The 27,475-nt window shown below is 44.2% G+C and overlaps 1 protein-coding gene across 4 annotated transcripts in view; it reads right to left on the reverse strand.

Annotated features, from left to right (window-relative positions):
* The window catches only part of ESYT2 (extended synaptotagmin 2), an 82,304-nt gene that overhangs the window by 6,298 nt on the left and 48,531 nt on the right, over positions 1 to 27,475 (reverse strand). Inside the window, exons 8-20 of one of the 4 annotated variants that reach the window (XM_045496361.1) lie at positions 25,758 to 25,878; positions 21,890 to 22,066; positions 20,780 to 20,862; positions 19,316 to 19,364; positions 18,158 to 18,247; positions 17,140 to 17,235; positions 15,225 to 15,326; positions 11,223 to 11,285; positions 7,911 to 7,985; positions 6,945 to 7,031; positions 4,506 to 4,655; positions 2,391 to 2,776; positions 1,141 to 1,239 (exon numbers count right to left, since the gene is read on the reverse strand). In XM_045496361.1, the coding sequence (XP_045352317.1) occupies positions 1,141 to 1,239; positions 2,391 to 2,776; positions 4,506 to 4,655; positions 6,945 to 7,031; positions 7,911 to 7,985; positions 11,223 to 11,285; positions 15,225 to 15,326; positions 17,140 to 17,235; positions 18,158 to 18,247; positions 19,316 to 19,364; positions 20,780 to 20,862; positions 21,890 to 22,066; positions 25,758 to 25,878 (1,578 nt within the window). The remainder of the gene's footprint in view (positions 1 to 1,140; positions 1,240 to 2,390; positions 2,777 to 4,505; positions 4,656 to 6,944; positions 7,032 to 7,910; positions 7,986 to 11,222; positions 11,286 to 15,224; positions 15,327 to 17,139; positions 17,236 to 18,157; positions 18,248 to 19,315; positions 19,365 to 20,779; positions 20,863 to 21,889; positions 22,067 to 25,757; positions 25,879 to 27,475) is intronic. The other 3 variants (XM_045496363.1, XM_045496362.1, XM_045496364.1) reach the window with 3 other exon arrangements.

Here is a 27,475-nt window from a genome sequence, read left to right on the forward strand (position 1 = left end):
AGACAGAGAGAGAGAGAGAGAGAAAGAGAGAGAGTGAGAGAGATAGAACCCACATTTTTGAGAGACAGAGCATGAGCAGGGGAGGGGCAGAGAGAGAGGGAGACACAGAATCCAAAGCAGGCTCCAGGCTCTGAGCTGTCAGCACAGAGCCCAACATGAGGCTTGAACTCACAAAGTGTGAGATCATGACCTGAGCCGAAATCAAGAGTCAAATGCTGAGCACCCCAGGCGCCCCTCTAACAGCCTTTAATAAGATCCAAATACTTATGCCGTACATTTATATCCTAACTACTACTGAGAGAAGTCACACAGAAGGGAAATAATTAGTTGGCTCCATAGCATCATCACTAATCAAAGACAAATTAAAGCAACGTTGCCAGCTCATGTTACACTTACTAAATCAGTACGCAGCACAATAAACTTCCTGACGGGGGCAGGAGAAGATACACCTGTACCCTGGGTACCAATGCCAGCTGGCATGTTCCAGAAATAGTCTTGAAAGACTATTGGCAATACCTGTCATGATCCCATCAACCTTTTGAGATCCTTCAAATTACTGACATAAACTTACTCCTGGAAATTTAATCTCAAAGAGACACTTCAAGAAAAATATGTTCATTACCATGTTACATGTAACTTGGACAATCTAAAATCCAGCAATATGGAATGTTGTATAAACTGCAGTAGAGCAGTTCAAGATGTAGTACGGGGGCACCGGGTGGCTGAGCGGGCTAAGCATCCGACTCTTGATTTCGGCTCGGGTCATGATCTCACGGTTCGTGGGTTCCAGGCCCACCTCAGGCTCTGTGCCGACAGCGTGAAGCCTGCTTGGGACTCCGTCTCCCTCTCTCTATGCCCTTCCCCTGCTCGCTCGCTCTCTCTCTCTCTCTCTCTGTCTCTCTCTCAAAACAAATAAAAATAAACTTAAAAAAAGGGGTGGATTACAAAGCAACCAAAATGTTTATGAACAGAAACAATGTCAAGAACAAAAAAAGAATGCAGCACTGAATACTAAGTCTGTAGTATAACATTATTACTTTGTCCTTCAAAAATGAAATGGGTTCATCTGTTTAGTGATGTCAGAGCTAACATTCGCCTCTCATCTAAAGCCCACCTGGGGGTTCCGGGGGCCCAGCTCACCTGCAGGAGTGCACGACCACCACAAGCTTGTTTCTCTGCGAGCTGTGTCGGATGGTCAGCTGGATCTGCCCCAGGGGCGACTGCCCCAGTGTCGTCCCACTGGGGAAACAAAGCAAGAGGTTATAGCTCTCCTCAGAACTGAACGGGAGTGAGTCAACTGGCACGAAAACAATCAAATTACCCACGGACTTGAGCATAATCTGGACTTCTATTAATCAACCAGTCAAACTCTTATCTCAAATAAGGTTTCAACATAACGTAATTATCCAAAACTGACAGCTTTCCCAGTGAGGGCCCATGGTAAAAAGGAGACTCAGGAGATGTCCTCATTACAAACATCAATTCTGTGGTCTCTGCAAAGCAACGTCTAGCCTGTAAGGACCCAACTCTACGTGTGCTCCCTCAAAGCCCCACGTGCATTGCTTGCTCTGATTTTCTCAGCAGCCTCTCTCAGGAAGCTTCTCTCTCAGGGCTGAAGCACAGACTCCTAAGCCCGCCAACGGTTGCCCTGGTGCAATGTCCCTCAAGATCATCGCAGCTACTCCCCAAATTTAGCTCCTGAGAGAAGTGCTTTCTTATTTAAAGTTCTATCTCCTCCTAGAGCAAGAGAGGAAGGGACTGACTGCTTTCTTCTGAACGCTGAACCTGAGAAAGTACGAAGGAGAGAGCACGCTGAGTGTGGGTCACACGCGTGTGACTTCCTCAACCCCCAGGAGTGCGTTTCATCTCTGCCTCCGCTTCCTATGCCTCGACACACCTCTCGGAACAACAAACAGCAAGAACGGCTTCAAAGGGCCACTTCGTTCCTTCCACTGACGGGAAGAGGTTAATGTCTGAAGCTTATGATAACTGCAAGCTGTCTTCCTCCTTCTCTGAAGAGCCCAGGAGCACAAGTATGAATCCAAAGACTAGACAACACATGACCGGTGGTAGTAAGGGGGTACTGAGCAAACAGGACTTGTTCTTCCAACACAGACACAACCACGGCACGAAGAGCGAGCATCAGCTCTAGGTCCCGCCTCCTGGTCTGAGGACAGGCACACAGGGGCTCAGACCCTCTTCTATTCACCCTGAACCCCACTGCTTCTTGGTCCCTAGTCAGGTCCTAGAAATGGCAGGTTTATTTTAACAGGCAAACACTCAGTGAGCAAAAGGGCAGGGACACCTCAGGCTCTTTTGGCTAACTCAAGACGACGTTAGCATGAGACGTGTGCTCTGATTGGACAAGGACAAAGGAGGGGTCTGGTTACTTCTCTAGCTGCCGCAGCCTCTGTCGAAGCTCCTGGGTGGCGATGGGCAGGGATATGTCTGAGGCTATGCTTGGAGTGGGCTCCTTAATGGAGATGTGGCTGGGGGAGCAGGTGGCACTGGTCTGGAGGCTGGAGGAGCTCCTGCCCAGGTCGCGTGGGCCTTGGGGGCTGGCCTCCACAGGCTGGGCCCCCTCTTCCACGCCAGGCTTATCGCTGCCCCCGACGACTGGTGTGCACGGGGCTGTGTTGCCATCACCGGAGCCTGGCGATGCGGACGCGTGAGATCTGACAGATATTTCTCTCCCTTCTTTGGAAACAGAGGGTCGCTTTACTTGAGCTGAGTGTTGGTGGTCTGGGGACCTTTCTGGCTTTTCAAGGTGGAGTATCTGCAAGTGGAAATAAACACAAAATTAAAATCAGTGACACTAGAATGGCCTGGTATATGAATGGCTTTAGATATATTCACTTGCCAATGTCTATTTAAAACTTGGCAAAAACATTATCAACAGTCTAGTCTGTATGTCCAGCTACTCTGTTATTGGAGTGATGCCACATTATAGTAAGTAGAAAAAGAAGGGGCACCTGGGTGGCTCAGTAGGTTGAGCACCCAACTTCAGCTCAGGTCTTGACCTCACAGTTCATGAGTTCGAGCCCTGCATCTGGTTCTGTGCTGAGAGCTCGGACCCTGGAGCCTGCTTCAGATTCTGTGTCTCCCTCTTTCTCTCTGCCCCTCCCTACTTGTGCTCTTTCTCGCTCTCAAAAACAAAAACTTAAAAAATAAAAAAAATGACTTAGTTCTCATTTTTTAAAAAGAAAAGAAGAGAAAGGAAAGTTTAAGTAATCAAAATTATCGCTTCCATGATGTAAACATAATTTCTCTTCAGCCTCTTCCGTTTGCGTGCATGCTTGCACAGCTGTGGGGGTGATGTCACTGTTGGGCGAGCCTGAGCCGTGCGCCCCCAAGAAAGGATGAGAGGTGAGGGCCCCCTCCCCAGTGGGCTACTGCACACACCCAGCATGAATGCCGGAACGGCCTTCATGTCCTTTGGCTTGTGTGAGCACGTGAGCCCTTCACTTCGCTGGCTTTTCACAGCCAGTGGTAAGGTGTGCAACATTCCACTGAACAAGAGCCCACACCCCAAAACCCTGCACTCCAGGGTTGCTGCAACAGTGTCAAGTTTCCCTCCTTGTAAAAAATAAAGCTGCAGCAAACATCTTTATGTTCATGGCCTCTTTGCATTCTGTCTTCTTACTGAAGGTCAGATCTCCAGAGAACGGGTTCCTGTCCCAAGGGGCTCTATGACCCATGGTCTGCAGACACTGCAGTCCTTTCTGCAGAAACTGCCTATCTCCAGAGTTGGAACCAAGTGCAAAGAGATCGTGAACACTGAACCCTCCACAGACCGAGGTTGCTTGGATTTTTTAAAAAGTGGGTTCTTCATTTTAATTTGCATTTTATTTTATTTTAAAACAATGTTTATTTATTGAGAGAGCATGCGTGCACATGAGTGCGGGAGAGGCAGAGAGAGACGGAGAGAGAGGGTCCAGAGAAGGCTCCGTGCTGATAGCAGTGAGCCCGGCGTGGGGCTAGAACCCACGAACCGTGAGGTCATGACCTGAGCTGAAACCAAGAGTCGACTGAGCCACCCAGGCGCCCCTTAATTTGCATTTTAAAAATTAGTGAGTTTTAGCATTTTCCAATCCATTTGCCAGTTTTATTTTGAACATTTCCTTAGGCACTCACAAGAGTCATTGTCTATTTTGTACAAAAAGTCTGTTTGTAATTTCTACCATCTTGAAGAACTGTATTAAATTTTCTCTCCTGAATGACCTTGGAGAATTTAGCCTGGCTTGCTCGAGCAATCTGGAAATACCAGCTGGGGCAGATGTCTAAGTCCAAGCCTCAATTCTCTCTCCCCTGAGCGCCTATAGTTGTCAGCAGTGGTTTCCTTGATCCCAGACAAGTGCCTTCCTGGCCCCAGGCTCGCAGCTATACCGCGGTCATCCTCCACGAAGGCCCATGCCCTTCACTACACTCTGGAGCAGCACCCAGGAGTCAGCCAGTACCCCCCCACCCCTGTCCACTCCTGTAATTGCTGCACGAGACTCCAGTACCCTGAGGGCGATCTTCATCTTCAGAGTGCTGTTTGGACCTGAATTACTGAGTTGAAATCGCTGGTTCATGGTCATGTCATTGCTGGTAAGCAGCTGACTGAGAGGGATCTTCAGGTGCCCCAGAGAACACTGATGCTGTTCATCTTTGACCTGCGGAACACACAGAACACATTTAGCTCTGAAGGGTCAAGACAGAAAATGTAGAGGGGCGCCTGGGGGGCTCAGTCGGTTGTGTGCCGACTTGGGCTCAGGTCATGATCTCCCGGTCTGTGGGTTCGAGTCCCATGTCGGGCTCTGTGCTGACAGCTCAGAGCCTGGAGCCTGCTTCCAATTCTGTGTCTCCCTCCCTCCCTCTCTCGCTCTCTCTCTCTCTGCCCCTCCCCACCAGGCTTCCAACTCTACCTCAAAAATAAACATTAAAAGAAAAAAAATACAAAAAAATGGAGAAATGTCCAAAATCAAGTCTTTTTTTTTTTTTTTTTTTTAAACTAGGCTTCATGCCCAGAGCGGAGCCTAACACGGGGCTTGAACTCACAACCCTGAGATCAAGACCTGAACTGAGATCACGAGTTGGTTGCTTAACTGAGTGAGCCACCCAGGCTCCTCCAAAACCCAGTCTTTAGAAAACACCTCAGCCAACTCTTTCTAAGTAGTGTTCTCATAAATGATGGACACAGTAGAAAACCTCTTAGAGACACAGAATGCTACAGTAAGTGAGGTTCCAACGAATCTCTCATTTTCTCATTGCACAGCTACAATGAGTACAAAAAAAGCACTGTGGGGTCACTTGGGGGGGCCCAGCCAGTTACGCATCTGACTTCTTTTAAAATTTTTTTTTTTTCAACGTTTATTTATTTTTGGGACAGAGAGAGACAGAGCATGAACGGGGGAGGGGCAGAGAGAGAGGGAGACACAGAATCGGAAACAGGCTCCAGGCTCTGAGCCATCAGCCCAGAGCCCGACGCGGGGCTCGAACCCACGGACCGCGAGATCGTGACCTGGCTGAAGTCGGACGCTTAACCGACTGCGCCACCCAGGCGCCCCTTAAAATTTTTTTTAATGTTTACTAATGTTTATTATAGGACATTAAAAAGACATTAAAGGGATATTCTAAATAATGTTGTGCCAAGAAACTCAACAATTTAGATGAAATAGATGAATTTCTTAAAAAACATAAACATCAGGGGTGCCTGTGGGCCTCAATCGGTTAAGCGTCTGACTTCAGCTCAGGTCATGATATCACAGTTCATGGGTTCAAGCCCCACGTCGGGCTCTGCTGACAGCTCAGAGCCTGGAGCCTGCTTCAGATTCTGTGTCTCCCTCTCTCTCTGCTCCTCCCCTGCTCTCACTCTGTCTCTCTCTCAAAAAATAAACATAATTTTTTTTTTTAAAGCATAAACATCAAAAATCATGAAGAAAAAAAGAGATACCCTAGATAAATCCGTATCTACGAATGGAATATAATTTGTATTTAAATGCCTTCTCATGAAGAAAAGTACAGGCCTAGATGGCTTCACTGGTGAATTCTTGAAGCACGTGAGGAGAAAGCCCAATTCTACACAAACTCTTCTAGAAAAATGTAAAGAAGGGAACATTCCCCAACTCATTCTAGGAGGACAGCATTACCCTGAGAAAAAAAACAAACTTACAGATTAGGATCCTTCATGACTAAGATACAAAAACTCAACAAAATGTTAGCGAGTTACATTGGATACATAAAAAGGATACTACATCATGACCAAGTGGAACTTATCCCCAAACAAAGGTCTGTAAGGTTTAACATTCGACAATCAACAATAGAGTCCACCATGTTTACAAACATGGACATCATCTCAACAGTTATAGAAATAGTTATTGAAAATAGTTATAGAAATAGTTACAGAAAAGCCTTTGAGAAAATTCAACATCCATTCATGACGAAAACACGCAGCAAACTAGCAGTTGGAGTAGAAGGAAGCTTCCTAGACAACAGACCTAATGGTGAAACCTCAAGGCTTTCCCCTTGAGGTCGGAAGGGAGGGGAAGAGGTCTACTCGCTCCAGAGGCCGGAGGGCCCAGCAGGGCAAGAGGAGGCAGGAAAAGGAAGTGAAAGGCACCCAGATCGGACACACAGAAGTAGAAGTGACATAATTAGCAGACAACATGACTACCAGGTAGAAGACAATCCTAAAGTATTCACAAAAAGCTATGAGAATCATCAAATACAATAATATAATATCCACAGACAAAAATCATTTGCACTTCTAGATACTAGTAACCAAAAGTTGAAAATTGAAAAAAAAATTATGTATCAAAAAGTATGAAATACTTAGGGATAAATCTGACAAAGATGTATCAATTATGGTGATGAGTCCATAAACTGTACTCTTTAAATCTGGGCACCTCTTTGTACGTTGGTTATATTTCAACAAATCTATTAAAAAAATGCAAATAAAATACCTCGACTTCAAGGTCCTGGCGCTTGGGATTGTGAATGAAGAAGGTGAAGTTTTCTTCCCATACAGGTTCATTGGTTTTGTACCGAATCTGAAAGAAATAACCAAGTACCAGCTCTGTGGTATTTTCTGTGGAAAAGGGCTACCAAGACTGTGGTTATTCATTTACTGTGTTTGGAAGCTTAGGACTTTAATTAAATTCCAAGCCACTTATTTGCTGAGCATGTGCTGTGTGTTAATTGTGAAAAGTGTTCAAAGATGGAGACAGTCCAAAGCTTTTAGAGTGTGTCAGGGAAATTGACAGTTATGAAATCCCAACCTCTGAGCCCATCCCAATGACAAGAGTTCATCTGCTTGGTTTGGCCTTTGTTCTACTATTTTCCCAGGGACCACATAATGCTAGAAGTCAGGAAGCTTCCTAAATTGTGAACATTTTAAAGCGAACAATGGCCTGTAACTGTAAATAATCCCTGAAATATTTTCTTTTAAATTAGGAAAGTGGAACACATTACAACAACAGCAATGCCCTCTGAATGCCACAGAATTGTGTTTGTTGAATTTTAAGGACTGCTGGTTATCTTTCAAACAAAATATTTATAGAGCATTCAAAGGAAACTTAGAAATTTATACCACGTCATTTATCCACGAAATCAAGCAAAAGCATATTATGTCATTTTTAAAATTTATTTTTTGAGAGGGAGAGAGACAGTGGGGGGGAGGAGTGCGAGAGAGAAAGAGAGACAAACTGAGCTACCCAGGCACCCCCCTTTTTTTTGTTGTTATTTTTAAACATAAACAATACATTCGTTACCCAATAAAGAAGTTCGTTATCTGGGAACTAACTGATTTGAGAAAACGAGAGGAAGATATGGAAATCAATGCCTCACGCCTGCACTAGCAGCCCGCTGACAGTCCCCCACCTAAGACCAGTAACAGTGACATCATAGGAAACCGGTCAGCACCTCCTCACCTTGCTCTCCTGGGCCTTGTGTCCAACCGACATCTGGACAAGAGGGTTTGGATTGCTGTTTATTTTCTTCCCTGACTATCCAAAAACAAACAAACAAAGAAAAAATAAGACAAAATAAGTAAACATACATCTTGAACTGGGGCTTACTAAAAATGAAATTAGTGGCTCATATGAATAGTCCTTTCTAATTAATTCTAACACTTCAGTTACAGGGACTATCTGGGAACAATTTAACTGGAAAATAATTGCTGAGCATATCCAAAGCCATAATTGGGTCTACCATGAAATAAATTAAGAAAATTCCTATTTGCATATGATTTTTAAATGCTAAGGCCTTTTATTTTGAAAGCAAGCTAGTTTGGAAAAATGCAAACTTCTAAATATCTTTAATGCTAATTCCAGCTCTCAAAACTCATGTTACTAGGATAAGAACATGAGTAAGTGCAGCAAATGGAAACAAAAGCATGAGGAAGGACAAACACCTGGAACACACACTTCTGAATAGCCCCCTGGTGGGAATAATAAACACACTACAAAGTATCAGAGACATATCTTCACATTTTTAACTTCGTACCTTCTGTGCAAACATGTAGCTATCAGATATCACTTCTTGCTTACCAGCTCCTAAGTAATTCTGACTGGAAGAATAAACATCAATCTAGAACTGCATTAAATTAAGCAGATACAAATATAATGAGAGAAACTCAGGAATAAGAAAACAGATGGTGAGAAGCATACCTGAGCAGACAGGTGAGAGAACATAGTGGGACACAACATACATGGGACATGAGGTTTATTTCTAACTTAGCCCCACAAGAAGATGCAGTTAAATATCTGTGTTAGTGGGAATTAATTAGGTCACAAAAAATGTTTTGTTGTTGTTGTTGTTAAACAATTTTAGAGTCAATCCTTAACACTACAGCAATGATAGAAATAGGTGTCAAATTCATAGGATTATCGGAATATTATTAGCCCAAACATACGGTGATAATCTATTTTCTGGTTCATCTTTTTGGTGTGAATAAATTCTGCAAAACGAAATAAACACCATTAAAAAAGAAAACATCCAAGGTTATAAACTACTGTGGCAGAGAATACGAACTCTTCGCCTAAATCCTTCCTTTACCACTGGAACCTGGAGTTCTAGGTGGGCACGAGTCCTCTGCACGTGAAAATTCTATTTCCCAACTTCCCTTGCAATTGGGTGTGGCCAGGACGGGGGCTGGCCTCCAGCGAGGGTGCCCCCCCTTTGTGGAGCCACTTTGGCTGGAGGTGCTGAGCCGTGGGGCCAAGGCCAGGGTTCGGCTACGCTGGAGGGAATGAAATCGTCCTCTGATATAGCAGCTGCTTTGATACAGAAATTGCTTCTTAGCTAGGGTAAGTCACTTCATCTCTGAAAAAGCAGCTGTTTCACTCCTGAAGTTACTGTGCCTTATCAATTTTGAGACACAATTTTTCTTTTTTTACCTTTCTAACATCTCTTGAAAAATTTATGGACCTGTTTCGGGGCGGATCCCAATTGGGACACAGTTGTTCTTGCCTTAACCAATTTATTTTGCTTCTATCTTCTTTTTGTTGTGTGCATGACATAATAAAAATCTGTATTTATCCCGAGTCTAAGAATTCTTCCAGTAGACACAAACACTATCAAACCTTAACGGAGCTTTCCTTTCTCAGTGGCACCTAAAATAATGGTGTATTTTTAAACGAATGATGTTCCAGATTCTATGAAAGAGGTTAAATCGTTAAGTCTTGTACCACAATGCAGTAGTCAAAGTGCACCAGCCCCAGTCAGATACACAGGTATAATGAGAATATGAGTTTTTAGTTTATCTTTTAACATTTTACTTTTTAATTTTTGATATGAATTTTAAGTAGGCACCACAACCAACGCGGGGCTGGAACTCACGACCCTGAGATTCAGAGTCGCACGCTCTACTGAGCCAGCCAGGCATCCCGAAAATGTGAGTTTAAGTTAGACTGTCTTGAATTAAGTTTCAGTGGTTTACAACGGATTGTTGAGACCTACATGTTTCATCTATTTGAACTTTGGTTTTCATGTCTAAATAATGGCCACAATGCCATTTCCAAGGCCTTGCCGTTGCACTTAAATGAAACGGTAAAATAACAATTAAAATGTACACATTATGCTAGCTACACTGAGCACTTTTTACACGCGTGATCTTAATTTACTCGATACTCCTAAAAAGATCCTATCACTTCCAGTCCATAAGTAGCAGAGGACCGGACATCTCACTACAGGTTATCCTGAGGAGTTGGGCAAGGCTGCAGTTCAAACCCAAACAGTCTGACTTGGAGCCTTCATTGCAACCGTTTCGTCTCGCTGGTCAATGATCCCCAGACATCAAAGAAACGGTGAGGAAAGACTTGATCTAATCCCTTCCAGTGTTACTGGAGCGGTTACTTCAACTACTGTGCTGATGACTACTGCAAAGGAGTAACTCACTGCTGGGTCACACCTCATGGCCTCAGTACAGGTGAGGACTTAATAAATTTACAGCGGAAAGCAGACATTTTGTCAGTCTTCTTCACTCAAAATTTAACTTCTTTTTCTAGATGAAGCTGATTCAAAACCATTCCTTCGGACAGAATTTTCTTGAGACCACTATATTTAAATCCCCCCCCGCCCCCCCCCCCGCCCCAATATTTGATCCTAAAATGTTCGAAAGAATCGGAAAAAAAAAAAATAATAAAACGCTGTAAGTCATAGAAAACTTTTAACAATTTGGCCAGAAAATACATGTTCATGTTGTTTTAGGGAGTGGAGCTTAGTTTTCAATATACCTCATTTAATGAAACTTAAAGCTTCTCAAAAGATCTGTCACCCAAACCCAGCAGCACCGAAAGCCATGAGGTCACCGACTCAGACGGCCCTAACTCAGCATATTGGAAGAGGTGATTTCTAAATGGATAGTCACCGTGCACAAGGAATACCTTGAAATCATAATCTAAAGATTGGTTATGTTTTCAAATAGACCTTCTACTTCACCATTTTCACCAATTCAAATCCAATTAAAATGCAGAGGATTTAAAAGTACCTTAGATACTGCTGCCTGAGGCCAACAAAACAGAAGTCTAATTTACCATATTGGTACTTTATAAAATGTATCTTCAAAGCTGAACTTAATTTCTTCTAACTACTAATTCTTGAGTAAACAAAAAAGGATCCAACCAGACAATTAATTACTATATTAGTATGGGAGGCAGTTTGTCAATAAACCCATGTGAGTTAAAATATCATCTCTTTCAATATGTTTCAATTAGGTTTTCAAAGGGAAACTATTAGTTTACCTTTAAAGCTTTCTGAACTGCAGACTTCTTCAAGACATCAGGGTTAAATTCTAATGGGTTACTCTTTCAAGTCAGAAGAAAATGAATATACCAAGGGTTAATAAAACATGCAATGAGGAGTTTATGTAAGGTTAATAATGACACGAAAATTTATGAGAACAAACAAAAAAATCTTTAAATGAAAACCACCAACAAGAATGACACAGTAAAAATCATTTGTAGCACATACAATTCTTCTTTATGCCCAAGATTTTATCTTAGGATCAACCTTTAATCTATAAATATCAAAACACATTTCCTCTGATTACTGTTCTTTCACTCCCGCCCCTCTTGTCTTTGGGATTTGAAAAAATCCAGGAGTGACACTTTAAGAAAGGGTTCTGTTTACTATTCTTAACCCGAATAAACTCATGAAGACGTCACCCACGACAACAAGCAGATGGGCTCAAGATGCCCACGTGGCTCTCAAGCCAAATCACACCCCATACGAGCAGCTGACCCTTCCCTTGCTTCTGAACTTTACCTTCGTGCAAAACCACAGCAGAAGTGGGCCTTTTCCACTTCACTGCCATTCTCTCCCGAGTATCGAAGGCAGGGGCTGAACACTTTGTTTCAAAAGTGTATCGTGGCTTTAAAGTTCTATTATTATGGGTTTTATGTCCTAGTTTCATTGACTTTTTTTTTTTTTTTTTTCCATATAGTTACTTTCTTGCCTTCAAGAGGACAAGGCAGAGCTGTCTGTAAGCTCCTTCAAGGACTGACATTTAACATGGAAGATTTTATCATTTCGGTTGTAATTAATTTCAAATGACAAACTGCTTTTTGTTATGTTTTTATTAAACAGCAGACATCATGGTGAAGAAAGATGGACAGCCAGCTTCCCAGCCTCCGGTGGCCATGGCAGGCCGGGCCAGATGAGAAGACGGAACATCCAGCCAAAAGGAATTCATGTGACATAAAGGCCAGACCACTGAGGCGGCCTGTGGAGCTCTAAACACTGGACCCACCAGATGGGCCAGGTGAGGCTGGGAACCACCGCCCTGACATGTGAGGACCACCAACCCTCAGGTGTCACAGAAACCTCTGCTGAAGCTCACTCTGGGTAGGTGTGATGCACATCTCATTCTAACATGCACAACGAAAGCAAAAGTGAGGAGAGAGGCCGTGGTGTGTGTGGCAGAGCTAGAGAAGCGCTGTGAGATCGTGGGGGGCTGCACAGGCTCGAAAGAGAGACGGGCCAGATCACATGGGGACACTGGGAGGGGGCCAGCGTCGGCCCGGACGTCACGGCACCTTCCAGCCTCGGGCTGCTCCCCACAACTGGAGGCAGTAATAACCTGCAGTGTAGCCGCCCGGACTTTTTAAAGATTTGTATTTTTACGTAATCCGACACCCAATGTGTGACTCGAACTCACAACCTTGAGATCAAGACTCACACGCTCCACTGACTGAGCCAGCCAGGTACACCCCCTTTTTGTTTTTAAAGACCTTAAAGTAATGCCACCTGTACTTTTTACAAGTGAAATGGCACCTTGCATCATCACACCCAGTGATCTTGCTACTGTGTACCAAGTATCCAATTTTACGGATACCAAGGAGGCAACAGTGTGAACACTCATCTCAGATAAACCCCATGGACAGCTCTGTGAACTCACAAACCTGAAGTGGTAACAACCTCACTCTACGCTAGCATGGGGTAGACAGGAGGGGTCACAAGGCAGAGTTCAAAGCCCAGCTCTGGTACTGACTAGCTGTGATCTTGGGTCTCTAACCTCTGTCCCTCACACTCTCTGTGCTGCCTCAGCTTCCTTATCTGAAAAGTGATGTGATGGGGAGATTAAACAGGGCTGACAGGGAGAGCCCTTGGAAGGTGTTCAGCAAATGCATGTTACTATGTAAGTCCCAGGTTCCCAGGTTGGAAAGCTGGCCACTGGAAGCCAGAGAACACCCTCGGCGCTCCAGGGTCACATTCAGCTCCAAATCTGATCAAAACAGGAGGGCAAGGGTCGCCTGGGTGGCTCAGTCGGTTAAGCGTCCGACTTCGGCTCAGGTCATGATCTCGCGGTCCGTGGGTTCGAGCCCCGCGTCGGGCTCTGTGCTGACAGCTCGGAGCCTGGAGCCTGTTTCAGATTCTGTGTCTCCCTCTTTCTCTGACCCTTCCCCGTTCATGCTCTCTGTCTCAAAAATAAATAAATGTTAAAAAAAAAATTAAAAAAAAAAAACCAGGAGGGCAAAGTGCCGACAGTCTATATCGTCAAGAGACTGTTTCCACACGGGAGAAAGTCCTGTAGTGCCAAAGGTTCCCAGATGGCGGTAATGCATGCATGGGGCTGCAAATTAAGTATCCTGAGTAGGTAGAAGGTACAAGACCAACGGGGCTGGCCTTTACCAGAAATACCAACAGTCTCAGCCTTTGGGGGAAAATTGAGAAAGCGATGATTTAACCTGACGATGAAATCCAATTTTCTTTAAAAAAGAAAAAAGGCAATCAAATCTGGTCAAATTAATCTCACAAAACACTGTGCTGATGCCTATGATTGAATCACTAAGCAGCACTACTGTATGATTTTGATAATGTGGGAGGGAAGTTGGTTTTGATAAGCTAGCAATGTCTTAGCTCAAGATCATAAAGCAATTAAAAAATCCTGACACGAGGTCAGAAATATTTCCCTTTAAAGAAAGCAATTACAGAATGAGAAAAGGTAACTTAGAAAAACCACTGCAGACTAACAGAGTTTATGCAGGAGGGTCACACTGTTGTCCACAGCAGCTTACAACCGTCACTAAGAAACACCCAAAATATAAAGTCATTTCATAACTCGAGAGTTATAGAGAATGTTTGCCAACACGTACCAGTGACCTCATCTTGACTTTGAAAACACCTCAAATAGCAACAAGCAAGGAGAGTGAGGAAGGAGACCATGGTTACCATTTCCTACCCATGTGACTCTCAACAGCTCACCTAACCCATCAGGGTCTCGATGTCCCTCACGGATAAAATGGGGCAAAATACCTATTCTTCAACTTTTGCCCCACCCTTCTTTGATAAGAATACACTGAAAGTGCACGTGGAAACAGAAATGAAATCTCTTCGAGAGCACAAAGCATTACTACCACTGTTAGATTCAAGGGCTGAAGAACTTTATGAATCTCACTAAGTTATTGAATTAAATCAGCCTAGAAAGAGTAACTTTCTAGACTAATGACTAAGCCATCGGTGACTTTCTTTGACCCTAAAGCAAGTAAAAACAACTGTCTGCTACAAGCACCAAGAACAGTAGTACCAGGAATCAGGGCCCCAGAGCAAGACCCCAGGAAACAGAGGTAAGAAGATCAAAGTCAGCTTCCCAAATAAGTGGGTTAGAAATGCTCAGTTATCCTCTCCTGGATATTCTTTAAGTTCCTTAAAAGAAGCTGAATCATAAACTCAATGTGTTTTGTTCTCCCTTAGGAGCTCTGGTTAAAAAGAGGAGAAGGCACGCTTCCAGGGCAACAGGTGGACATGCGTCTTCACTGACCATCCCCACAGGTACAGCTGGCACTTCAGGGAAGGGCAAGTTCTGACACTTCTGTGTTTCATCAGGAGGGAAAAGGAGATCTAAGGACGTTTTCGGAAAGCTTGCAAATAAACATTTACATCTCACATTGAGATGAACCCTCAGAAAATCGGCTTTAATTATTACGGTTTCACTTTCCCCTCAGAAGAATTTTTATCTTTATTTTTTTACGGGCCAGTAGCAGCTTAGGAATGTCAGGATTCTTCACGACTCACCAGATTTGTTCATCTCATCATCAGATGTAGTCACCAAAGTTGGTTACAGCGGTGTTACTTTTACAAAACAAGCACAAAAGAAACACACGCACAGTAACTGAAATCATGCAAGAAAATTAAAAAAGCATGCCACATCATTCCACCACTGAATAGATGGCATTAGAAGTTCCAGCCCACATTCTAGCAGTCTCCATTAAAACAAAAGGAAGAAAGAACACTGGAGAACTCACAAATAGTGCTCTATAGACTGAGGTAGTATTTTCACAAAACACTAGTCCCGACGCTCGCCTCTCTTTTAAGTAGCCACACCCAAAGTTTCCCTCGTAGATACTCTTAGGAGAGTGGAAACAGGAGGAGAAAGCAAAGAATGGTGGACCGCGGTCAGTGAACGCACGAGAAGCACTAATAAACAGGATTGCAAAAGGCAGAGTCAAAGCATCCCACAGAAACGCAGGAGAACCGGTGGGCAAACGCTGTCGTTTAACTTAAACACCCGAGAGGGCAGCGGTTTTGCAAAGATCCTTTGCCTCTGACACACAGAGCATACTTCGTGCACAGAGTGCCATTTTAATAAAAGGTTAATAAATTCATTTTTGCTTTTGTTTTGCTTACGTGGTATTACTCAAATTTCAGTTTAACGACAAAATACACACTTCGAAAGAGGCCTAATTCTTTCTTGCCAATTCACTTAATACTATTCTCCGTATCCTAAAATATATAACAAATTCACTTCCATCAGGCGTTATGAAAGACTGCAAAACAAACATTACTGTGATTAAAAACCAAAAAGTTCTACTGTGTGAGAAATTCTGCAGGAAGGTTAAATAACAACAAAACAACTTTCCCCAAATTGAGATCGTTAACGGAAAAAGTCAGAGTTCGAACTGGGAGACTGGCCAAAAGGTTACGTAACATTTTGAGAAAAATTAAGAATTTATGAAGTTAAAATTAGTCAAGAAAGCTTCACTGAAAGAAAGAGTACGGCTGCATATAATTACACAGTGTTCAACTACACCTTCCCAGTATAAAAACAGATCAATTGCATTTTGTCAAAAACCTTAACTGAAACACAGGGATGCACAAAGTACGTTTACTGTGCTTGGAGCTAAGTGCAAGCGAAGTGCAATTTTCAGAGCTTGAAAGGCACTGGAGGAGAAGTGGGGTGTGCACTCCGTGGGCTTCCGCGGGGAGGCGAGACGAGGACAGTCTGACGTGAGACACTTGGATGCAAACTGTGAAGGGCAGTAAACACTCTGCTTCCTCGTCTGTCTCCACCACGTCGGTGCCGACAAGGAGCGGACACAGGGAGACTACATGCAAATGCGCCGGGATGGATGAGCACTTATTACAGGCTTAGCAGGGAAACAGCCTGCAAACCTCGGCAGAACTGGTCTGGTGTTCAACACAGTGAAAGAAGGCAGGAATGACCATCCGCTGGGTATGGGAACTGGCACTTAAAAAAAGTGATCAAAACAATGTAACATTTATATGATGATCACATTACCCTAAATAGTGGATTTAAAGGACGGTGGTGGAGGATCCCGTGAGACTTCACGCGAACAGAACGGTGGGATTTTTCTTCCCCACAGCTGTGGTCATTACCTATAAAAGCTGCACTTCGCAGTGTTTTCTAAGAGCAAACAGTTCTGATGCAAACGAGCAGGGGCTCTCCCTCCGGGCCGTGGGAGCCGAGCGGGACAGGGCACCGGGGGCTCCAGCCAGCGCCTGTCCTACCAGGCTGCCCACCGGCCGTCCTGCCACGCCACAGCCAGAGTGGACTCTGGGGCCGTGGACAGAGCTGCTTTGTTTTATTCCCGTGCCAGAGAAGACAATGTCCATCCCTAGGGAACTCCATTTTAATAATTAGTGATTTTCTACGGAGTATCTTCTTCCCTAACTACCAGGCACATCCTTTTCTTATGTGATGGAGATTTCTTCATAAAGCATGTCAGAGTAAAGAGAACTCTGAACATTCTGGACAATCAGTAAGATGCAGAAACATAAACTACACTCATGAAGCAAATACACACTGACCCCTCCCGTTTGCTGTTCTCCTGGGAGCAATACTGGTGACACGGTGTGGCTCAACACAAGATCTACTGCCAGAAAACGGGCACCCAAGGGAGCTCCCACGGCATTACCTACCGGAAGGTTCCTTGCTGAATCCAAATACAAGATCAGCAATGAAGAGGAAAGACCATCATTGGCTTGGTCTTTGTCAGCCCTGATGTCTGTCAGCACCTACGAGGAAAGGACAAAAAGCCTCAGCAGGTGTGTTTCCAGAAGATTTTAGAGTACTTCTACCTGATTATGTCTGTAATGCTCAAGAAAATAAGAAAAGGTGGTGAAATAAACCATCCAATATACGCAACACAGAGAGAATGAAAACACTAAATATATTTTGGGGCGCCTGGGTGGCGCAGTCGGTTAAGCGTCCGACTTCACCCAGGTCATGATCTCGCGGTCCGTGAGTTCGAGCCCCGCGTCGGGCTCTGGGCTGATGGCTCAGAGCCTGGAGCCTGTTTCCGATTCTGTGTCTCCCTCTCTCTCTGCCCCTCCCCCGTTCATGCTCTGTCTCTCTCTGTCCCAAAAATAAATAAACGTTGAAAAAAAAATTAAAAAAAAAAAAACAAAAAACACTAAATATATTTTAATGAGAATCTACACAAATCAGGGGCGACTGGGTGAGCAGTCGGTTGAGCCTCTGACTTCGGCTCAGGTCATGATCTATCTCACGGCTTGTGAGTTCGAGCCCCGCGTCGGGCTCTGTGCCGACAGCTCAGAGCCTGAAGCCTGTTTCAGATTCTGTGTCTCCCTCTCTCTCTGCCCCTCCCCCACTCATGCTCTGTGTCTGTCTCAGAAACATAAAAAAATAAAAAAAAAAAAACTACACAAATCAATTAAATAAAGCACAGGTGATCTGTGGCTCGCCAAACCCCCAAAGTATACCAAGCACAAAACGTGAAGGTCTCGTAGAGCAGGTGGGCAGGACCTACAAATCCTTCTTTTAAAACATTCCGGTACCTTTAATTTACCCCTGATGCAACTGTAGTGACTTAGAGCACAATAATCAAAATCACTGCCGTCATTTTTGTAAGCCAAATAGCCATGCAGTCTAGAGAGTCTAATCTCGGCTGTCAGGGGAAACAGTCCATCACGGCACCTTATCGAGGTTTGAAGCATTTGGCATCAACGTGAGCCACTCCAGTTTCAAGTGCAGCTTTCCTCTTGGGACCTCGTCCAGGGTGAACCACTGAGGAGAGAATGTGAACGTTCACAACAGCTCTCCTGAGTCAGACTTTCCAGTCAAGCAGTTTCCACAAGTGTTACGAGCCGCTCCCTGGGACGCACTGACTGTTTCTGATTACTGCTGAAGGAGGAGTCCTGCCTGATCTCTAATGAGCTGACGACCCCAGAGAGCAGCCGCTGGAGCCTGGCCAGGGAGGGTGCTGAAGGCTTCACTAACATTACCTCACTAAACCCTAACAAAACCATGCTGGAGTAAACACTGTTTTCATCCCTAATGGACGCACAAGGATTCCAACGTGCTCCAGTCCTGTCCAGCACCACAGGGCTTCTATGTATGGACCTGAATAGAATTTATGGGCCAAGAGATAATACAACATGGATACCAAACACTGAATTTCAATATCCAAGAAATTCACGTTTGCTTTTATTCACCACTATATACTTCTCAATAAAAGAGTATTCAGCTGTTTCAGCTTAAAGATCACAAAGCAATTAATCAAAGATAGTCCCCAAATACTCGGCGTTAAGGGGCTGCCACAAGTGCACAGGAAGGAGAATGTGTTACTTTGGAACAGTAGATCTCAACATTTCTTTGCTTCCTTATGTCCTGCTTGTCCCAATCACACCCATCTTTTAGAAGCCATCTCAAAATTTTCCTCGCTTTTAACGCTTTTTATTCTGATGGCAATGTCCTGCTTGAAAGCAGTGTCTGCTTGTGAGCTCCCACTGCGTTTGTAGGCGGCGCTCACGTGACAATTTCTCCTCGACCGCACAGTCCTAGCTGTTATACCTCCAGCGCCTCGAAAGCCCACTTTTAGGAAGCTTCTCACAGGCCTCTGCCCTGACTCCCAGAGTGTTGTGCTTGTACTCGTGAATTTCTAACATATGCTGGGCTCTCAATACATACCATCTGACTGGGCTGTCAAACTTCCTTCTTTTCACTTTGCTAACACTGAAGGGCCTAAGTTCTCAGTGTTTGTGAAGTGACCGTTCGGTTCTCGGAACACAGTGGGGACGGGCAGCAGGTCTGTCACTGGCCGTGAAATGGAACAAGAACTCAGAGAAAACTTACTTCATCTAAAAGGCGCTCCTTTTCAACTTCAATAAGATCAATCATAAGACTATGGAAATAACAACACAACAACTTTAGAATATAGAAACATACTTAACACTGAAATAACCTTAAACATTTGTCTACGAAAAAGTACACGGACATGCATCAAAATGCTAGAGTTTATCAACAGACAGACTCGGTTCGGAAGCTTCCTCAGGTTTATCTCAAAACTATGGAGGGAAGTAAGGGACAAGCGGGGGGTGAGTCTCTGGGAGGTCAGGACCCTCAGTCTGGCCAAGCCAGGATGACAGTTGTAAAAAATGTGGTCTTCCCTATAATGTAGCTATTTACAGAATATGAAAACGCCAAAAATGTGTGGAAATATTCAGCCTTCCTGTCCGACAAGCTCTCCTTTGGTGCTGCCGTCCGTCACTACAGCCTTCCCATCCTCACTCCTCAGCTCTGGACCATCAAGTATCTGGAGCCCCAGAGGCCTCTGGCTCAGTCGTCTTCCAGAGCCCCTTCTTCCCCTAAACACCCTGCTCTACAGCAAAGTGTGGCACTCCCCCCGGAAGCCAGAGATGACGAGGGTGGGAGAAGTCCGCTCCTATTTTCGCTCGTAGCTACCACTCCTCCTGCCCCTACCCCAGGTCAGACCCTCACAGCTCTTTCCTGGTCTATCACCGTAGTCCCCAGTCTCAGTTCCCGCCACTCTAAGCGACACGGTGGCTCTACTAAAATGCAAAATTGATCTGTTTACTGCCCTGCTTACAATATTTCAGTCGCCCCTTGTTAAACCAGCTCAGGAATGAATTCTGAAGTCACAGAATACACAGGTCATTCTTGATGAGGCTAAGCCTGTCCAATGTCATCTACACCCGTATCTTGTTGGCCACAAGAAATTCAGCTAAATAATAGAGATTAGGTTTAGATGTATTTTTCTAAAAGCTCATTTCTTCAGCTGTACTGGTTGTTCAATTTAAGTATACAAATCAGTATTTATTTTTCCAATGTGTAGGCACAATGTAAATTACTATCCCCCCTGCTCCCTAAAAAACTCGACAAACTGAAAACCTTTAAAACCTCATTTCTACACCCTAGAGGGGAGCTGCCTGTGCGGCGTGAAAGCCGGAGAGCTGCACTGGCCTTTGGGGCCACGCTCTGATGTGGCTTATGAGCACTTAAATGGGGCCGAGTACAACCACTGAAGCGAATTTCAAATTTTATTTAGTTTTAATCAATTAATTTAAATAGCTACACACAGCTAGTGGTTGCTATGATGGTCGTAGATCTAGAATTTTCCTTCTTATACTTAAATGTGAGAGAAATAAAACATACCTCGAGAAGTCTAAAGTGAAACAAATGTTGTATCTAAGAGCCACTTAACAATACACGTTACATACACATACACCTATTTTTCAAAGCTGCAGTAGTTTTAAGTGTGACTACTGGGAAGAGTGTTCTCCTCGCCTCAGGGTTTACCTTCCTAAGAAGTCATCCTTGTCCGGGTCTTCGTCAAAGAGCTCAATCTCTAATTCCTGTCCGGGATGTTCATAGACTAAAGCCTGAAAAAAATAACGAGTGGTAGTTATCTTACATTTTTACTAACGTCGGCACCTGCTGAATATGAGGATTATGGTAAAGAGCACCGTACTAGTTTTCTCTTATTAAGTGGTTAAGCACTTACATTTTCTCATTGTCAAACCACATACGCTTCTCCGTGGGAGATCATTTTGAAACATCTGCCCACATAGTCTACTGTGTTTCCAGCTACCTGGGATTAGTCTCACCGAGTCAAATTCCACCGCTCCGGAAGGAGGTCACAAGACAGCACCCACCAACAGAACAGGTTAGCATACCTTACTAGCCCTGAAGTGGCTGTGTTCAAGTCCTGTTCTTGGGATAACTACTAGTGACCCACGTACCACCACTCAGAGATTAAGCCATCTGGCAACAGCCTGGACCGGAAGGATGGGAAGCTGGTGACGTATAAGCCACACAACTGTTCCGAAGAACAATTCTGCAAAAATGTATCACTCCTTTACTCAAATTGTACTTCATGACGCAGCAATGACACCTTGACGAGCTTCTTTGGAGAAAACTTGGTCAAGAGAAGAAAAATATATTCCTATGACATTGTTACAACAGCGGTTCTAATGCTGGAATGAATAGTCAAGATCTCTTTTGGGTAAAGAAGTGAATGGCAATCACAAATCGGGTCCATCTGTATTTACTAACATGTAGAGATGTCCAGATGTATTAAATGAGAATTTACAAAATGATACATAATTAATCTCGTATTTGTATGTTTACATATGTTAACCACATAAAACATTTCTCACATGAAAAATATTCTGCCAATTACGTATTGTGATGGTTTAACGTCATCAAGGTTTAAAATTTCTGTGCCGTTTATGTGTTGGCATGACAATAATATTGTGAGGAAGGGACGGAAAGGGGCAATGCTTTTTAAAGATGGGAAATTAAAGCAAAAAGGATTTAAATTACTCTCTACACCAACCACACTCCTGTGTTAACAGGAGCGGACTCAGAATTTGGAGAAGCCAGGCGACACCACTGGGCACATCTTACCTCGTATACCTCGTTCCACTTCGGACTGAGGTTCTCTTTGATGACTTTGCTTTGGAAGATCTGGTTGCCGACTCGAATAATCCCATAGGGGTCCGACTTTCCCTTGACGAGTCCCTTAAGGTAAGTATCTTTCCCCTGAAGGTCCTGAGCTTCGATAAAATGTATCCTTAGGACACCCTGAGAGAAAAGGAGAACCCGTGGACTGTTCACTGGTTCACGTGACAGGGAACAACGCTGTGCACACTCACCGTCCTAAAAACAGGACGGAAGGGAACAAAACAAAGACCCTCTTGTCGTGCGGCAAAGCAGAAAGTAAACCTGGAGCACGCAGGTGGCAGCGCTGAGGAAAAACCAAAGCGGCACCAGATGACGGCACTGGAGTGGTACTAATTTCAGTCAGGAGACCAGACCAGGGAGAACGAGGCGGGAGTCGGTGGCCCCACGGTGACACTGTGCTCCAGGAGCCTGAGGAGCCCGAGTCACAGAGCCTTACGGGTCACCAACACAGCCCTATGGTTCGGTGCTACAGTAATTGGTAACCAACAGAGGATGTCTCAGACGTGGTACTAAGCCCTTCATATGCAATGATTACTTTCAGTTTTAGAACAATCCTATGAAATACAGTCGGCCTTGGAACCACATAGGTTTGAACTGTGCACATCCACTCAAACGTGCATTTTTTTTCTTTTTTTTGAGAGAAAGAGGGTGCAAGTGAGCAAGGGGCAGAGAGAAAGGGAGGGAGAGAGGGAGGGAGGGAGGGGAAGAGGGAGAGAGAGAAAAGAGGGGCTCGAGCTCACCCAAAGCGGGACTGGAACTCACAGACTGTGAGATCATGACCTCAGCCAAAATCAGATGCTTAACCAACTGAGCCACGAGGTACCCAGGATTTTTTTCACTAAATACAGTAAAATGCTATGAATGTATTTTCTTTTCCTTATAATTTTCTTAGTAACATTTTCTTTTCTGTAGCTTACTTCATTATAAGAAAACAGAATAGAATACATAGAACATATAAAATACGTGTTAAATGCTCATGTTATCAGTACGGTATCTGGTCAACAGCAGGCTGTTGGTGCAGTTCTGGGGGAGTCAGAAATCATGCCGACTTTCTGCACAGGGGTCGGTGCCCACACCCATGCTGTTCAAGGGTCAGCTGTGTGTCATTAAATGTAGTTTATAGAGAAGAAACTGAAACTTTGAAATACACATTTACTCATAGACTTTAAACACAGTTTTCTTTTCCTAAAATGTTGTTTAATAGGTAAAATAAAAAATATCCATTCACACTTCTTTCAAGGCAAACAATGGTGGTAAAGTTAACACGGAGCAGCATTCTCCTCTCTTTAAACAACCTTTTTTTTTTTTTTTGTAGAATTTTTTGAATGTTTATTTATTTTTGAGAGAGAGACAGAGAGAACGAGCAGGGGAGGGGCAGAGAGAGAGGGAGACAGGCTCCAGGCTTCGAGCTGTCAGCACAGAGCTCAACATGGGGTTTGAACCCATGAACCATGAGATCATGACCTGAGCGAAAGTCGGATGCTTAACTGACTGAGCCACCCAGGCGCCCCTTAAACAAACGCTTTTAAAATCACTGGGCAATATTCCTGACCCCATCAGCTAGGAAGACATGCATTTTTACAGATAAATACGCTTTTAAAAACTTAGAGAATTTTGTTTACATTTTCATGTGTGTGAAGTTTAGATAATCTGGCAACATGTTTAAGTAGTGCTGGCTTTTAAACCCAAGGTTAAGGAAGCCTGGCTTTGGGCGCGGCTTCAGTAGTCACCGTGCTCAGAGAATAAAAAGTATGAGACGCAAAGGAGCATGAGGATTTCTACATGGAAAAGAATTCTTGCATTTTCAGAGATGAAAATCGTAAATTAAAGAAAAATGACATTTCTCATATGTAGTGTTCCATTAAACCTGAATGCCCATGTTATAACTAGTTTGGGCACCAATTAGCTGGGGTGTTGGTACTTTTAAAAAATATAAGAAAGCTTATAGGTGTTTGAGGAATTGTGCACTGTTACAGAGATCCAGCTTAACTACAAAAACGTAACAAACATCAGGGAAAGGCTGTCTCCTTCCACTTCAGGAAGAACACTGAACACAACACCTCCACTGAAAGAGGACCAATTCCACACCTTCTGTTGAGTAAAATCAACTTGAGGCGCCTGGGCGGCTCAGTCAAGTGTCTGACTTTGGTTCAGGTCACGGTCTCACAGTTCATGGGTTCGAGCCCTGCCTCGGGCTCTGTGCTGACAGCTCGGAGCCTGCTTCAGATTGTGTCTCCCTCTCTCTCTGCCCTTCCCCTGCTCATGTTCTGGGTCTCTCTCTCTCAAAAATAAGTAAACATTAAAAAAAAAAAAATCAGCTGTCCTGTGTGCATCAGTATCACACTCATTACAGACAGGAGTGCAGACAGACTACATGGATGGGGGTAAGGACCAAGCAGGAAAAGCTCTGTGAAAATTAATTAAAGGAAACCTTTAATTTTTTTTTTTTCAACGTTTATTTATTTTTGGGACAGAGAGAGACAGAGCATGAACGGGGGAGGGGCAGAGAGAGAGGGAGACACAGAATCGGAAACAGGCTCCAGGCTCTGAGCCATCAGCCCAGAGCCTGACGCGGGGCTCGAACTCACAGACCGCGAGATCGTGACCTGGCTGAAGTCGGACGCTTAACCGACTGCGCCACCCAGGCGCCCCTTAAAGGAAACCTTTAGAATGGGGTCGGGAGGCCAGCACTGGGAGGGCTCAGGCACCACCACGCCACTGCCCACTGCAGACCCGACGGGAAGAGATGCACCTTCCACGTGATACTATTTTGCCAGCCCGGCAGGAGGAAGGAAGGTCTCCTCCTCCCCTGGCGACAGCTCAGCTCACGAGCAGCCACCACACTTCGGGCTCCCAGTTCACCCCAACGGGCTTTTAGTTTTTATAGCGGCCCCTCGCGGCTCCCCCTTTCCTCTGTGAAAGAGCCTCCTCTCCTCTGTTCTGCAGAATCACCTGTGGTTTTGCCACAGCTTAATTGTCCCAGACTGCAATTCTCTGCCGTTCCTGAAGAAACCCATTTTTGCTGGTAAAATAACTGGGGGTTTTATCTTTAAGATTAACAGTTCTCACTAACCTGTGAGGGCCTATCCACTCCAAGCACGTGTCTGACCATTAGAGGGAATTCTAGGTCCTTGACCGGCAAGTTCTCAGTTGTGGGATGAGGCTGCTTAGTCTACTCAAATGAAGGTGACTCCAATATCTGTGACCTAACTCTGTGCTAGGCAAACCATCCCCAATTTATAGATGAAGAAACGAGGTCCACACATGCCAAGTAATACACCCCAAGACCAAAGCTGCTATTAAGCCGGAGGGCTGTGCTCTGAGACCCAGGCCTGCCTTCCCATTTCATCCAGGGCAGTTGGTAACAGCAGCACTGCTGCTGCCACGTTAACTTATTCAAGGATTCGAGATGACCATATTCTCATCTCTGAGAGAAAACGTGTACCAGTCATTACACAAAGTTCTCATCGCGTACTAAGCTCTTAGATTCTGTTATTACAAATAGTATATGCTTTCTGAGATGACAACTAAGTTGTCACAGCTGTCCTTTAGGACTTGCAGAATAGCATTTGCAGGATTAAATCCCTATAAGCACCTTGGATATTCACGGCTGAGGATTAAGAATTGCCCTGAAGTTTCTGTGATGTACCTTACCCAATCCCTCAAGAACTGTGACAGGCCAAACTATCACATCCAGATCCATGTGGCAAGGTCACTGCTAAGAGAACCACAGCAAGTTACAACACCCAAATATGCGACAGGCCGTCCCATATCTACACCTAAGTGCTAACAGGGGCGCAGGCATACTTACCTTTGGTATAGGAAACCGCAACTGTGCTATTTGAACTTCACTGACAAGAGGAACGGTGATCCGATTGGGAAGCACCAGATAGTTTGATATTATATCCAGAATGATGGTATCTGACAGACCACTATTAGGAGGGCAATAAAAAAGAACAAACCAACTATCAGGCACATCAATAGTAGGTCTTGCCTTTAACAGCAAAGTTAAGCACAAACATGATCTAATATCCCATTTACAGGGTTGGAGTTGTCGAATTTCTCCAAAACAGTATTTAAAACAAGCATTTTAAGGCAGTAGCTGTGATATGGCTATGGTGACCATTATGTGGGATGTATATGTGTATGTACACAAACACGCACACACACACGTGTGTGTGTGTGTGCGCGTGTGTGTGTGCATGTATAGTTGAGATATATAGTTGAGTAGAGCTGAAAACACAAGGTAATATATTCTGGTTACATTTCATAATATTCTAAATGTTTCATACATTCTATGTAACTTTATCATTGACCTAATACTAAGATACATTAAATTTTTTTTTAGCATATTTCAAACATCCACAAAAGTGCAGAGAATACCATAACAAACATCCATCTACTCATTCCATGTTTCTAACATTAAATTTCTCTCTCATTATATGTCCATAGGTCCCAATGAAGTAGAAGAATTTACAGTTTATTCTCTTCACACTGTATTTGGGTACTCACCACTGTAATAATTTTGAATTAACTACTGCCCAGAGAACTCAGTAATATGTATAAAGCTGTGGAGGATAAAGAAACCAATGTACTTTTGATATATTTTTGCCTACTCTTTGGGATAAATTTGAGAATTAAGCAGTATGTATGTGACAACATTTTTGAAAGCACATGTAAATGAAGTTTCATTGCCATGGAAGAACGCCTTTAACCAGAACTGGAAAGTTTTTAAGAAGAGTTTTACTTCTTGCCAGGACTTTTCAGATGTTACAATTATTAACATAAATGTGTAAAGTAACCGTACATATAAAAATAACCACTGGGACAGAGTGGAAGTCACTGTTGTTCAGTGAGTAATAAAAACCGAATGTTCACTGCAAGCTGGGCATCCAAATACAATGACGAGGCACAGGGCTTACCTTACGTAGAACGTTTCCATTCATGATGGAAAAAGGACTGAAAACCCACAACCCCACAGACAACGCGGACAACAACTCTCTGAAAAGGTCGGCTAATCAGACGTTAACATGCCACAGAGACTCAGAGGGTTTCAGGCGGCAGACACAGGATACGTGTTTGCTACGCAGCGGTGTGAGGCGGTCCTCGGGGCTTGGATGCCGGAGCACTTCTTACTTCAGGCATCCCCCACCCCCTCCAAAATACTGGTTTTGTTTCTGCTGAAAAAAATCTGCTGAAGCAGACAGCCCTTTGATGACGACTTGCTTTCAAGAATCCCCTAGCTGCTATGGTGGCAGGCTGACCGCCTCACCACCCACCCAGCTGTGCAGGCTCTGGCCCAGCACCCAGGAAAGCAGCAGAAGGCCCACCCTGGTGCCTCACCCCTGCTCTCCTTTCTATCCCCCTGTGCACATGTCCAGGCTCCTCCAGAATTTCCCGAGCTGCGGTGCTGCTCCCGGCTGCCCCTCTGCTTGTCCCGGCTGCTGTCACGATCTTGTCACACTGGAAGGGCTTCCTATCGTGTCCAGTCCTCTTTGTCCTTTGGAACTGCTGCCTCTTTACCTCACT

Source organism: Leopardus geoffroyi, chromosome A2, assembly GCF_018350155.1.
Source record: "Leopardus geoffroyi isolate Oge1 chromosome A2, O.geoffroyi_Oge1_pat1.0, whole genome shotgun sequence".
Lineage (NCBI taxonomy): Eukaryota > Metazoa > Chordata > Mammalia > Carnivora > Felidae > Leopardus > Leopardus geoffroyi.